The 15,210-nt window shown below is 38.9% G+C and overlaps 1 protein-coding gene across 3 annotated transcripts in view; it reads left to right on the top strand.

Moving 5' to 3' along the window:
* Positions 1–15,210, top strand: part of LOC122714831 (neprilysin-1-like) — a 73,558-nt gene that overhangs the window by 41,290 nt on the left and 17,058 nt on the right. For 2 of the 3 annotated variants that reach the window (XM_043936524.1, XM_043936526.1), the window contains one exon: positions 5,217–5,312. The exons of the other annotated variant lie outside the window; for it this stretch is intronic. In XM_043936524.1, coding sequence (XP_043792459.1) covers positions 5,217–5,312 — 96 coding nt within the window. The remainder of the gene's footprint in view (positions 1–5,216; positions 5,313–15,210) is intronic. 3 annotated transcript variants of the gene reach the window in all.

Genomic DNA, 15,210 nt, shown 5'->3' on the forward strand with positions numbered 1-15,210 from the left:
ACACGATTTTCATTCTTTCTTCCGCGAAATAACTATAAACAAATCCAAATATACACTGGACAATTTTAAATTAAATCATTTGATTCTCTGCTCGATTGAATTGCAGTTGAAAGATCAACTTCTCGTTCTTTTTGCTCCCTCTTGAAAATATTTTCTCTTAAAAATATCCAATATCGTTTCCGAAATATTCGATCGATTTGAAATTCGAACGAGAAAGTATCGAGAAAGATTCGAGGAGGAAGATGGCGGCGGGCAACTCGACGAGAAAATTTTCTGACCGGAATCGGATTATCCGTCGAATTTTGGATGCTAATTACAAGGAAGAAGGGAGACGAAATTGCATCGGGGAAACTTATTGGGCCGGAAGAGAGCGAGGCCGCTTTTTAGATTAAACAGTCCTCCAAGCTCGATCAGGGAGAGACGTTGTGATTAAGTTTCTCGTTCGAGTTTCGCGATACTTTCCAACTTCCGCATTGTTCCGAGCAGGCTACTTGGAGGCCGTAATTTCATCATCGATTAAATTGTCGGCCTGTGAAGATCTTCGAGAACCTCTCTCTCTCTCTCTCTTTCTCTCTCTCTCTCTGTGAACCACACAGGGATACGCAAGTATTGTAAGCATATATAAGTGGCGAGGAAATTCCGGGAAACGATCTCGATGCGCGAAGAGATCTCCAGACCTCTTCGAACCTCGTCTTTCAATGCCCCCTTCGAGTCGAGGGTTTCCCTTCGAGTGGTTTAACTTTGCCCCAAACAAGATCTTCGATTGGTCTTTCTTAATACCCAAAAATCCTTCCTCCTTCTCGAAAACGGGAAAAGTCGAAAAACCGTATATGAGACCATCCATTTTATATATATATATAGCATCGAATATACACGACGTTTCAAAGAGGAAACGACGTCCAAGAAAACGAGCGCGGAGGAGGGATTAATTATGGGAGCGATAAATTAAGGGAGAGCTATTGACCGCGGAGAATAAAATTTCCTTTTTTTCTTTCCTCTTCTTAATAAAAGGACTTGTATCGAGGTTGAAAATGGGGCGTTGATTCGTTGGAAGTTGCGGAGAGGACAGGAGTCCCGATGGATGTACACGGCTCCCATCTCGACGCGTCCACCCCTTTTGTCCCGCCAACCTCCTTGCGATTGTGATAAGAGCTTAAGGCCGAGAGGATTTTAATACTTAAGCTCGACAAAAGGGTTCACCGTCGTGACGACACTTTAACTCGCCTGTTGGTTGAAAAGAATGGCCGACTGGCACATCGGGGAGGAAGAGGGAGAGAGAAAGAGAGTATTATTCCCTTCTTTTTCGCGCTCTCGTCGACACGAGTTTGGCTCAGTTTCATCGGTGTTTCGTCTTAACGACACCGTAATTCACGAGCTCTTTTCAACAGGGAAGACTACCTCGTCGTGTTCCAAGATTCTTTTCGTGCATTATATTAATTTAGATACGGGAAAATTTGGACGCTATCCTTTTCGAATTCTCATACTCGACGACGAGAAAAGACGAGTTCAAAATGGAAGGATAATTGAGTACGTAGCCTCTACTCGGGCAAACGTTTCCAACGTCCATTTTACGCTGATAATCGTGCGAATCGTGCCATCCAATCTATTTCACGGATCGTTTACACGTGGCCGTGGTTATCCACGATTCGACTTGGAAAGAGCAGAGGCGCAGAGATACGAGGATTTGGAACGATTTTCGACGAGGTATGAATAAAAGGGACGCGATTAAACGGGATGCAAGGTGTAAATGAATCAGCCGTGAAGCTCGTTCCGAGTTTATCTTATTACCCCGGTGGCCGAAAATCATCCGAGTGTCACGAGGCTGGGGAGCACGTGTTCGATAATGTGTTCGAGCCACGAATTCAATATCGGAAGGAGGTTCTAGCTGCATCCAGCGGTGAATTTCAATCAAACTGGTACCGGTACTGGCTCGTCACGAGCTCGTCGCGGATGAATAATGGCCGATTCTTGATCGACGTGCTAAATGTAGCGTGAACGTATCGTGTTATACAGATCGATATACCCTGGTCTTAAGTAACCTGGGATAAGCGATCGAGATAAATTGACGAGATTTACCCATGATTTAGGGAAAAAGTCTCAAGGTTGATCGACTCAACCGAATCAACCTTGAAGAACGCGTCCTCCTTCCAAGAAGCAGGAAAGAGGAGGATAAAAAAAAAAAAAATAGGAAGATCTCCGAGTTATAATATCAAAAATTCCTCTCTTTCGCCCAATAATATCTCAAACGCGTGCATTTCTTTATACACATAATTTTCTCAATGTCGGGCGGAAGAAGGGTGGCGTGCGGAACAGAAAGATACGAGGAGAGGGGCGATAAACTTTGGCCAGAAAAATAACATAAATCGTAGAGAAAGCGAGGGGAGAGCAGGGATCAGGGAGAGAAGGCGGAAGGTTGGAAACGAGGAGGAGGTCGGCCGTGGTGCGTTTGTGTGGATGGCAGATCGGGGTGGACTGGAGGGAGGGGGTGGCCCAGGACACACTGGAGCCAGGAATTTTAACAGGCGAGGTGTAGGCGAAATAGTTGGGGGTTGCTTGGCCGGCCGCCAGAGTTCTCGGCTCGCATCGGACAACTATTTTCCTAATTTTCCATTTCTTTCGCAGTTTGACCTTCCATCCGCTTTTTTTCTTTCTCTCTTTTTTTTTTAAATCATTCGTCCAATTTTCGAATCGAGCGAGATAAAAATTTTAAAGCCCGCGTTTGCTTGTTTCGTATGTTTCTTTCGTGTGTGTTTTATATATATATATATATAATGTACAAAGCATGTATAGCATATATCCTGAGTGTAACGTGTACTCGCTAGCCAATTCGTAGCACGTTGTTTACATTAAAAAACTGTGCCTGCGATGCCAAGAGTGTGCTTCGATCCAGTCTTACGTTGCAGCGAGATTAGAGATGTTTGCAAAACGGCAAAAATACTCGAATCCATACTAGAACTGGAACGAACAATTAGCTGGAAACCAAGTTACGGTAGATGTATACAGCCTCTCTAGAGAGAACACTGTTCATCGTTTGCAGACGAATTTGCATGAATTTAATCTGTTCGCAGTTTACAGTTAATAGTGATCGAGTTTCGAAAATTTATTTGAAAATAACACCTGAGAACCTGTACACAACCTTCTCGATTGGAAAAGAATTTGTACTATGGATATGGAAATATATATATATATATATACAGATGTAAGAACTACTTACGATTGGAATTTACAAATACATCGTGTAAGATGAAATGAATGAAAAAGAGAGGGAGATGGAAACGATTTTTTTTTAACAAGCCACAAACAAATAATAAAATAAATAGCCGGATAAAAGGTAACGCGTGTATAGGTGAATTTTGTGTGCGATTAACTACCTCAAACAAACAAACGACATCGGGTCTCGAAGCGGAGAGAATTTTAATCGCGCGACTGTTCCTGTTTCGATGGTCGCATTACGTACGTATAGATGTGTCGTGTGGACGTTCCATTTCGTAACGAAGAGAGAGAGAGAGAGTATCGTTTCATTATGCTAACGAAATATCGATTATGATAATGCATATGGGTCCGATTGGACCGCGTGATATTGTTACGACAAGGAGGATGATACGTGATCGACCTGGTCGCGGCACGTTAACGCGTTTGTTCCAAACAATTTTTCTTTTTTTTCAGATTATCGTGCATAAATGCAATCAAGTGAAATCAACGTCGATCTTAAAAATGTTTATCTTTATTATGACAACTGGTTTAAAAAAATCACGTAATAAACACGATCCTTGGAACGATGATTATCGAAAACTTATCTTTTCTTTTTTTCTTTTTTTCCCCTATTTCTTTCTTCTCTTTATTTATTAATCGCACGCAAATATGAAATATCTCGTTAACTGTATTCGCGTACTGTCATCGATCTAACGAGGTGATTAATGGGAACCATTCCCGTCGAAACTAACGTATTTCATCCACGTTACGAATCATTAACGAAATCGAATAATCGATACTGCGATTCTAGGTAACAGCTATTAATTCTCTCGTTCGTATTCTATATATATATATATATCCCGTCGTTCGACAAAAAGATTCTTTATACGTTCGTAATATAAATTAACTACGGGAGGTAAGAGATCATATCCGATCAACCGTCGGAAAAATCCTCATTCGTCCTCGTTTCGCTTCGGTGGAATGAAAATAACAATATCGTTCGCCTCTATTTAGAGATTTTATTAAACGTGGAAAACGGGGAAACTCTACGAATCGGCAACCTCTACGAAAGAGCATTCTCCATTGTCGGATGTTTGCGCAATTTAAAGTAGCAGAAGGAAAGAAAGGGAGAAAAAAAAAAAAATAATCTGCATCTCTCTCTAAAGTTAAAAACTGGAAGTGCGCGATAAAGGGGTGAAATTAGCTCGGCTAATTTTTGTCGGCTAATTAACCGTCGTTTGGAAACGACGCGGACGATGCGTGGCCCCGCAATGCGAGATCCGTTCCGTATTTAAAACGAAGCGTATTTTTCATCGTCGAGTTAAAACAGGGATCGAAAATCGAATCATAGATCCCTGAAGACGATCGCATAGCACAACTTAATAGAGATACGATCGATTCGAATTTTAATAAACGATCCATTTTCGATAGAGCGTAATCGCAGTGTCGAAATCAGAGAATTAAGAGAGAATTAAGAATAATAATAATTGCTTGGAAAAACAAGCTTGGTTCGCTAAGGATAAAAACACGAGTTTAATCGATTCGAGTTTTTAGCTGAACGTAACCGCGACGAAATCGAGTAGATTTAAGAGGACAGCCGCTGTGTAAATATAATTACAAAAAATACGATCGTTCGACTTTTTAATAATCCGATTTAACCTTCGATAGAGTAGAGCAAAAGTTGGTTAACACGGTAAATCATTTATCACGATTACCAAGTGGAGAGGGGGAGAGGTTCGGTCGCCAACTGTTGGGATAATCGCGACTCTGTTCCGCTCTGTACACAGGTTTACGCGCGAATACAGCGAAGCGCGATCCGTTTTCGATTCCGTTCAAACGTACGCCTAGCACGGAATCGAAGGACGGAACGAGGGTAAATATTTGGGTGGAAGGGATCAGAGGTATGGTGTCGCGATTTAACGTACGAGGCGATTTGTTTGGAAGATAGTTTTTTTTGTAGTAAGCACGAACGATAGATTATCGAACGATTATTGAAACGTTGAACGCAGTGTGTCGTGTCACAGGAAGAAGGATTACGATGGGCCAAGGCGTACTCGATGATGGAGAAGCAGCAAAAGAGGGCGGTGCACGAGGAAAGCCGAGCTTATACCATGATCAAGGTACGTGAGTAATTGTATCCTGACAACCGGCAAATTCCTTTTGATACACGAGCCTCGATGTCCAATCCGCGCCATCCTTTAACACAGCGAGAATCAAAACACCGATTATATTATTGATCTTTAATATCGTCGAGTAGGAATGATCGAACGCGATACGCGTTACACAATTGCCAATATTTTTCATTATCGCGATGGAATATTGTATGGAACGCGATAATGATTAACTGAATTGATAAGCTTCTATTATATGTAAGTATTGATCCATATAACCGGTAATACGTACGTGTAAATGGAAATGCGTTGTTTCGCGCGCCTTTGCTACAAGAATAAATTAATTAAATCTAATGTATTAAATATTATAGACAATTATTGGGGTTATTATCAGACTCGTGTATTTCTACGTATGATACTTTTAATTTTTTTTTTTTTTAAATCGATATTCATCGTCAAGCGATAAATAAATTTCTTCCTTTTGACTCTCGCCCGAGCAAATATAAAACATCGATGTGCCATTCCTTTCGATCACTCGATTAAATTTCTTTCTCGATGGCAAAGATTTCGAACGAGAAAATTATCGAGGATTTCTTTCGGAGAAAGGGGAAATTTTTCCAAAGCTTCGAACGATATTTTACTCGTACGTTCGTTTTCGTTCTTCCATCCCCTCTCCTCTCTCGTAAATTGTGCGGCGTAATAAATCACGTATCATCGAACGATTCCGCGGTGTTGCTACGATTCCTCTGAATTATATCGATTCTTTCGTCACCATCTGTCGTAAATCCTCGTCGCTAATAAATTTCTCTCTTCTTTTTCCACCAAATGGAAACATCGACGAAACATCCACCTCTCCATTGAATTGTTAAACTATCGATATTGTTATCGATAACATGTATATATCCAATAACGAGTGAAAATAATTCTTATTATCTCTTCTTCCGAGTTATTATATATATCAAAGATATATTCTTTTTTATACTTAATATTAATAATATGCCGTAGAACATAAAATTCACTCGTTTCATTTTCTCGGCTAAATTTCTTCGCTCTTGGTTTCGCAATATAACGCGTAATAAATCCACGCACAACGTGGATCTCTCTCATAAAACCGTCTGTTTGTATCTATTCGCGCAAGGATTTTATCGTAACAATAATGGGAAACGTCGAAACGTATTACGAATAACAGGAGCACACATTGGTGTGTCTCCACCAATCTGTCCGTCATTGTCGTCACGACTTTCGTCCGAACGAAGCCGATAAGGCTCGAGGCGGATAATTGCGCCCCCTCCTCTGCGAGTGAAATTGGAACGCGTCCCGATCGATCGATACGATCGAAATTATTATTAATTTCGCTGGATTCGAGCTCTCGTCTTGGAGAATCGCGGGGCCAAGCACTTGGGACCCCTCTCGAATATCAATTAATACGTTTCGAAACTCGGTTCAAGCACGAGGGAGGGAGAGGGTGGAGCGTTGCGATCAAGCCGCGATGACTGATCGACCCGGCTTTGCGCTCCCTCCTCGCCGATATAACGGACGAGTACAAATTATGTTTGCATTCGAAAGACGTATTGTTCGAGTTCCTCCACGGTGAGGAACTGAAGTTCGAGGATTAAACGTTTGTTTTGATTCACGGAGAGGATCTTCCGGACACCGCGTTCATCGATGATTAATAATGAAAGAGAAAAATATTTTAAAAGTGGATCGATGACGTTATTCGCGATCTTCAAGATAAAGATGAAACCTGATTTTTATCTTGCGTAATTAAGGAAAAAATAGAAATTATATATAGAAATATAAATTAATAGGAAGAGAATTGAACAAATATTTTTGCAAGTGTACTTTTAATGCCTCGAGAGGTGAGCAGGATCTTGAAAATAAAGAAATTTATTTAATGAATCTGACTTTTACCTTGCTCTTGGAAATTGACTAAAGGAAAAATACAAATTATATATACAAATATAAATTGAACAAATATTTTTGCAAGTGTTCTTTCGATGCCTCGAGAGATGAGCAAGATATACATTTTGAAAATAAAGGAATTTGTTTAACGAATCTGATTTTTATCTTGCACGTGGAAACTCATTAAGGAAAGAATACAAATTATATGTACAAATATAAATTGAACAAATATTTTTGCAAATATTCTTTCGATGCCTCGAGAGATGAGCAGGATATACATTTTGAAAATAAAGGAATTTGTTTAATGAATCTGATTTTTATCTTGCACGTGGAAACTGATTAAGGGAAAAATTATATAAAAATATAAATAGGAAGAATTGAACAAATATTTCTGCAAGTGTACTATTAATACCTCGAGAGATGAGCAGGATCTTGAAAATAAAGAAATTTATTTAATGAATCTGATTTTTATCTTGCTCTTGGAAATTGATTAAAGGAAAAATACAAATTATATATACAAATATAAATTGAACAAATATTTTTGCAAATATTCTTTCGATGCCTCGAGAGATGAGCAGGATATACATTTTGAAAATAAAGGAATTTGTTTAATGAATCTGATTTTTATCTTGCACGTGGAAACTGATTAAGGGAAAAATTATATAAAAATATAAATAGGAAGAATTGAACAAATATTTCTGCAAGTGTACTATTAATACCTCGAGAGATGAGCAGGATCTTGAAAATAAAGAAATTTATTTAATGAATCTGACTTTTATCTTGCTCTTGGAAATTGACTAAAGGAAAAATACAAATTATATGTACAAATATAAACAAATATTTTTGCAAGTATATTTTCGATTGTTTTGACGCTTCGAGAGACAATCAGCAAAGGGAGAGACAGAGAGAGGATACGGTGTCGGGAATTTAGAGATCGAATCGCAGATTTTTCTCATTTTTTCGTGGAACGTAAATGCGTTCCGAAGAAATCTGGCCCAGCCGCAAGCCGAGACGTCGGGTACACTTGACCTACTTGTCGATTCTGTCGAAATCTCAATCCCGATATTAACCGTGATAGTGCCGATTTAATCCATAAGTATTCGCGGTATGCGGCCCGACGTGATCGATGGAACGTCGGCGAGCTAATTAGGTTGCCTCTACCCGTCGAATAAGCCATCGTGGCCGGATATCTGCCACTCGTTATCTCGATAAAAAATAGCGAGATCGAGAAAACGGAGAAGTAACATTCTCGAAAACTCATTTATACTTGCTCTACTGTAGTTGCTTTGGGAATAATTTATAACGTTATCGATACTTGCAACTTGTTATTTCGAAAAGAACGGGAAAGTATTCGAAAGTTAAAATTGTAGAAATATACGTGTTAAATTCTTAAAAGTACTTTTCTAATTAATATAAGATACATTTTGCGGATTTTATTATTATTCTTTATTCGTTTCCAGGAAAAAATTGTCTTCAAAACACGAAAGAATACGAAAACTTTGATAATGGATTTCCCTTTAAAAGAGATTTTCTAAAAAATTCTGCACGAATCGTGTATCTATTTATCCATTTTTCGAATTTCCTTGTAAAATAATGAACACGAGCCACTTTTCACGCATACACAAAGTTAAAAAAAAGAAAGTCTCACAAATGTGTACATCAGTGAAACATAGGAGGAGGATTCTGATCAAGATAAATTCACCACGTCCCATTCACCAACCTACTCCCCATTTTTCGACTCGTTTTTCGTTTCGATTTCAAGATCTCTTAGAAGGAAGGAGGAAGCTTGAATGAACGCGAGACATGACGTCGCGAAGGGAGGAAGTTTATAAATGATTCGCGGTTTAAATATCGTGGATTTGTGAGAGAAGAAAAATGTGTACGTGCGTGCATGCACGATCAGGCCGTGTGTACATAAACGGATGATGGAATCTCTTAAGGTGTGAATGGTGCGTGACGAGCGAGAAGAAACCAAACAAACCGAGTATGAAAACGAGGCTTTTCCGGATAAAGTATTATGGTTTTCAACATCTAAAAATAGTCTATCTACCTCTGCACACAAGTCTCGCTTGTGAAGAATAAGAAATTGCTTGCAACTTTGGGGGATTAATTGTCTTTGGACGATGGAATTTCGAAATTCGGGACAACGCAAAGGGGACGCAATTTTTCGTATGCGAAAGACAGCCGATGATCCGATAACGAAATCGAATCGAAATTTCTGGAGCGCGAATGTTATTCAGTGAATTTTATTTCATTTCGTTTTTTTTGTTTTTGCTTTGCGAATTGAAGATATTTCTATAATTTTAGGATAAATTTAGTTTGGTAAAGGGATTTTTTTCGAACAAATTTGGCTTTGTCTTTTGAATAACATCGCGTTATTTAAAATTGTGCGTGTATTTATTTGATATAAATTTCGATTCGATTCGATAGAGAGCAAGGATGGAGAGCGGTTTTCAATGGTTTTCAATCGTTTGTTCGAATAAATAGAAAGATAAATATACTATTAAAAATCGTTCACATTGCGCGTGAAAAGTTTGTATCAAAAACATCTCTAACCTAAAGAATTCCACTAAACAAATTTCGTTTCGATTGATTAGTTTCGCATAAGGGAGAGAGAAAGAGAGAGAGAGAGAGAGAGAGAGAGAGAGAGAGAGAGAGAGAGAGAGAAAAAGAGAGAGAGGCGAACGTTGCGTTGTTAAAATCGTTAGATCGTGTGTTTGAAAAGTTTCGTTATCTATCTCGATTGAAGTGGAGATCGTTTCAGTGAAACAGAATTGGGGCGGCAATGGAACTAGGAACGGGAAAAGAAGTGGAAGAAAAATGGAAAGACGGGAAACGATTTGTTCTACTTTAATCTAAGGGGGAGGTTAAATATGAGAAGTTTCATTAAACTGCTTCTCATGTTATGTCTCTTGTATTTATCAAATATCCTTTCGCTGTATTATCATAAAATTGGACTTCCCTTGTTTGTACGTACGTAACATCATTTCAACGATTCTCAAAATTGAACCGAAAACTTTGTTGCCATCGACGTGAGAATCAAGAGAGCTTGCACAATCCTACGTAATTCACATATCGACTTATATCAATTTCGAAAGGAGAAATACTTTTCAGAGATACGACTCGACGCAATGAAGCATTGTGAACGATATTTCCACGAGATGCGATTCGTCCCAAATTAAAGACAACGGTCTCGCTTTACTCGGAGGAAAAGGGAGGGAAGAAAAAAGACATATCTCAACGCGGCCATTCTGTCCCCGTGAAAGGTGCCGTGTCGCGTGTTTTATTACGGTATACTTTTTCCACCACCACGCGATAAATCTCGCGCGAATTTGTACGCCCGATCGTCTCGTGGGAATCGCGTTTCGAGCAAAACGTCCTCCTAATATCCGTTGTAGATCCATTACGACGATCCTGTTGCCTAGATTTTTTTTCGTTTTTTTTTTTTTATCAGAGGATGACGAGACATCGGATGAAAAGAGACGAAAGATTTTTAGAAAACTGATTTCGTTGATCTTTTGAAATTGAATAATGGAAATGGAAAAGTAAATTTGTTGTATCGAAAAGAATTGTAATTAGAATGGAGAGAGGTAAATTCTGATCGCGAGATTTTTTGAAGGTATGTGAAAGAGAAAAAAAGAAATTGTGATCACAAGTACTTTGAAAGTTTTGAAAAATAAAATAAATAAAAGAGAAAAAAAGAAAAAATTGAAAATTAGGAGACAAAATCTGATCCTTTGATGATCTTAATTTCAAGCATAGATTTTTTCATTTTTTTCCTCAGAGGATGACCGGATGAAAGGAGACGAAAGATTTTTAGAAAGCTGATTTCTATTCAATTTCAATTTTAATTTGATCTTTTGAAATTGAATAATGCACGGATGGAAATGGAAAAGTAAATTTGTTGTATAGAAAGGAATTGTAATTAGAATGGAGAGAGTTAAATTCTGATCGTGAGATTCTTTGAAGGTATGTGAAAGAGAGAAAAAAAAAAATAAATTGTGATCAGAGGTGCTTCGAAAGTTTTGAAAATTTTGAAAAATAAAATAAATAAAAGGGAAAAAGGAAAAGTTGAAAATTAGGAGACAAAATCTGATCCTTTGAAGATCTTAATTTCAAAATATTAGAGAAGAGAAAAGGAAAAAAGTCGGAAAAAAAAAAAAAGGAAAAAGCTTTCCTTTGAAGATCTCGGCAAGCTCGACATTTCGAATTACAAAATAAAAGGAAAATTTAAGAAATTTTAGAATCTCTCTCTTCTAAAAGAACGTTCAAAAATCGCAAGCTTTGACATTAATGGAAGATAATATCGTCTTTTTGCAGTTTATTCATACAAACGTAAATCGATTCGTGAAACGATATGAATAGCTTTTATCGATACCATTAAGTTTAATCTTGTGTATACTATTAGATATATGTATATATATCTATATATATATATATATAAAACCATTCGAAAAGTCAAAAGGAAAATGGGAACGCATATACCCGTATATGGAACTATAAAGCTTACATAGTGGAAACGTACGATTTTTATTTCTGCGCTCGTTATCGACGTCTCGAGGACATTACGCCAGTCTCGTTTCTCGAATATGGTTTTCTAAGTGGTCGCAATTTCCCCGCGACACGGTTAACTGACCGAAATCAACCGATCTCGAATCAAATATTCGAGCTCGCGATCGAGGACAAGAATCGAAATAACCATCCGTCTTGATTAACCTAACTCTTACGAGACTTTTACCCCAGATCCGCTCCCCCATCTGCTCGATCCTCGGAATCGAGATTGACCCGCTCGGAGGAGAGAGGCGAATTTTTCTCCAACTCGGTTAAATTGAAATTTATCTCGCGGACGAGTTATGCTTCCATCTTCTCCGATTCACGCCCTCCTTCCCCCCCGAGGGATGGAAACAAGGAAGTGAATTAAGATGAAATGTGGACTCCTCGTCGTGCAACTACGAGGCAACTCGAGAGAGAGAGTCCCCTCGGAAGAACTCTTGGCCCCTGGTTCTCCTCTCGGTCTCCTCTTGCGATTCCCCGAAGATTCCTTTCTACCGCGAATTCGAGTAATTAATTCCTCCTCCTCCTCCTATTTCAATTCCCCCCCTCTCCCCCCGTTTTCGAGGGGAAAATGACACGCGACGATGAATCAAATTTGGAAAAATGGTTTGGAAAAGCGGGGCGAAACGATCGACGCGTTTATTCGCTTGTCTCCTTTATTACGGCTTTGCGAAATTCGTGATATATAATTCACGAAGCCTTAGCATGACGTAACGAAATAAATATGTACACATACACACAGATTTATAGATACAGTTAGGAGAGAATGGGGCACGATTTTCGTGATCGATAATCGATGAAGGACAATCGAGCACGTGTTATTCGAAACGCAACTTAAATCCATTACTGCTAAATCGATCGCGAATTTGATTCTAAGCTTCTTTAAATTTTCTTCAGATATGAAATTAAAATTTATCTTCCTCTCTCGAACAAATAAAATTCTAACACAGAACAATTCTTCGTTCGATATCACAAACCAGAGTTGGCCATTAAATCATTGAAAAAGTAAAAATTTCGAATAAAGTTATCTTAAATAATTACTCGTTAAAACGCTTAAATAACATTTATTCGTACTTATTATAATCATTAATTTTGACGTTACAATTATTTGCAATTATTGTAAGTATAACTTTATTCGTAACTTCAACTATTAAATTTTCCCCATCAATCCATCCTGTCATTTCCTTGTCCCTTCCTCTTCGTTTAAATAATAATGATTCGTGGATTCCAGTTGCACGAAAGAAAACTCGTTTGAATTTTCCCTCGATCAATTTGGAGCCGATCACTCTGCACGGCCCTTTCCTCGATATAATAAAGATGGCTGCCCTTAATACAGTTTCGAATTCGACCTTATCGACGAGCGCTACGTACCGGGCAAATGAAGAAGTTGGCACAAGTTACGGGTTCAGTTTACGACGCCGAGTCATAACTGTCTCGCGGTGCAACACTTAGACTGGAATTAATTCTCGCGGGGGAAACGGTAATATTGCAAGTGATTTGCTAAGATCGTATCCGCCAGTGTTACCTAGGCCAATGGAGACTAGGCCGAGGCATAATGCCAAATAACGACGCTATTATACATACGAAGGGAATTATTGCGGGATGATGCCCTAAATTTTGACGTTTCCATTGTTGTGTTGTCCACGAAACTCGATCAAATCTTAAACGAACGGATATTCCCATATTCTTTTATAATTGTGCATTCCATTATTTTTCCATAAAAGAAAAATGATTGATGATTGATTCCATACTTTTTATGCAGCGAATTTTTAATTTCACACTTTTGTTTTTCTAAGAGATTTTTTAATATTAGATAATAATGCCAATTATGTTGCAGATCTCATCGATCTTTTTTATCTTCCATTTCAACACGTTTCGATATTTCATTCTATGAAACCAAAGTTAATTTCAAATTAAATTTTATCTTCTTTCGTCCATGATAAGAAAACTGGACGTCTGTTACGTACGTTGTTACGTGTATGGTTCGAGATACAATCTTCGCATCCAGCGTTTTGCGATATTGAGATATTCGAATAATCAGAATGTCTGGAATACTCGAGTCTGCCAAAAAAATCGAGAACATCGACGAAATCGAGCGGCGTCTCTCGGATACCTTTCTCCGCGATAATCCACGGTGAAGCGGATTTCTCCGAACGTATTAGCAATGCGGAAGCATTTCCATCAATTTAGCCCGTTGAGAATGGAAGAAATTCAAAACGATTACACGCGAGATTGCGAGATTCAGAGAGGGGGGTGGGATTCCGCTTGATTTCGCAATATGAATCGATGAATGAAGAGCACCGTTCCGCGGGAACGGAAGGGAAACAGGATCTTACAGGAGCGAAGAACAGAAAAGAGAAATAGGGGTGGAGAAAAAGATCGATGACTGAGGATGTGTCCGAGGAGGAGGTTCTGGAAATTCTTGCAAAATCTCGGTTACGAAATCTTGGTCGCGACTTGGTCCACCCGCATCGATTTCGTTCGATCGAAAAATTCTCGTATTGTTGGATTTGTGACGAGAGAGCAAATTGTGGAGAGGGAGAAATAATTTTTTGGATTTATCGCTGCCTCGATCGCTTGTTAAGCGATTAACGAAGAAGCGAGGGGGTCATTCAACTTTGGAGGATGGAGGAACAACACCGGTTCTCTTCGGGATAATTAATTTCTCGATGGAAGTTTTAAGCAAAGGATGGTAGCCTGAACTCGGAGATGCATTGGGCGTAATGATTATGAGAACGGTGAATTACGAGGGGAGCGTTTCCTCGTAAATTTGACGATATATCCGCCAGAATAATAATCTTTCTTGGCGGATAAAACCGTCCGGATTGAAGCGGATTTTCGCCCGCTTCCGGGAATTTAATCTTCGTAATTGATTCATTCCACGAGGTTAGAAGTCGAGCGATACGCGTTCACGGACGAACATTTTTCGCGTTTCCCCTCTTTATAAAATGCATCACGGACGGGTAAACAAAATTTAACCCTCCTTTTTCTTGTTTTCTTTTTTCTTTTTTTTTTCGGCCAGGGATAAAATTTTTCCTTTTCCTAGGCCGGTAAATTAAACAAAGGCCGAGGCCGAAACGAAATTGCGAAACGGTGGCGTAAATGAAGCACGACTCCCGGCAGAAATTCCTCCGCCGAGACCCCGAAAGAATGTTTCTCTTTCACGGCGCAAGAGGGGTTGTGTTGTTTTGAAAAAAATATATACTCGAAAGAAACGGCGAAACCAAAACTCGGCCAATTGTAACGCGGAAACAAGGGGGCTTAATTAACCAGGGACTCGTTCCCTCAAAACGTCGAGTCTGAAATTAGCAAATTCAACAATGCTACGCGAATCTATAACGCGTCTTAATACAATTCGTAATTAATATTAATATTACACTTTTGTCGTGTTGTTCTCCGGGGACGAATTTTACGAGGGGAGGGAAGAGGAGAAAAAAAATTTCGTCAATTT

This window comes from Apis laboriosa, unplaced genomic scaffold (assembly GCF_014066325.1).
Source record: "Apis laboriosa isolate Shangri-la unplaced genomic scaffold, ASM1406632v1 scaffold34_cov151, whole genome shotgun sequence".
Lineage (NCBI taxonomy): Eukaryota > Metazoa > Arthropoda > Insecta > Hymenoptera > Apidae > Apis > Apis laboriosa.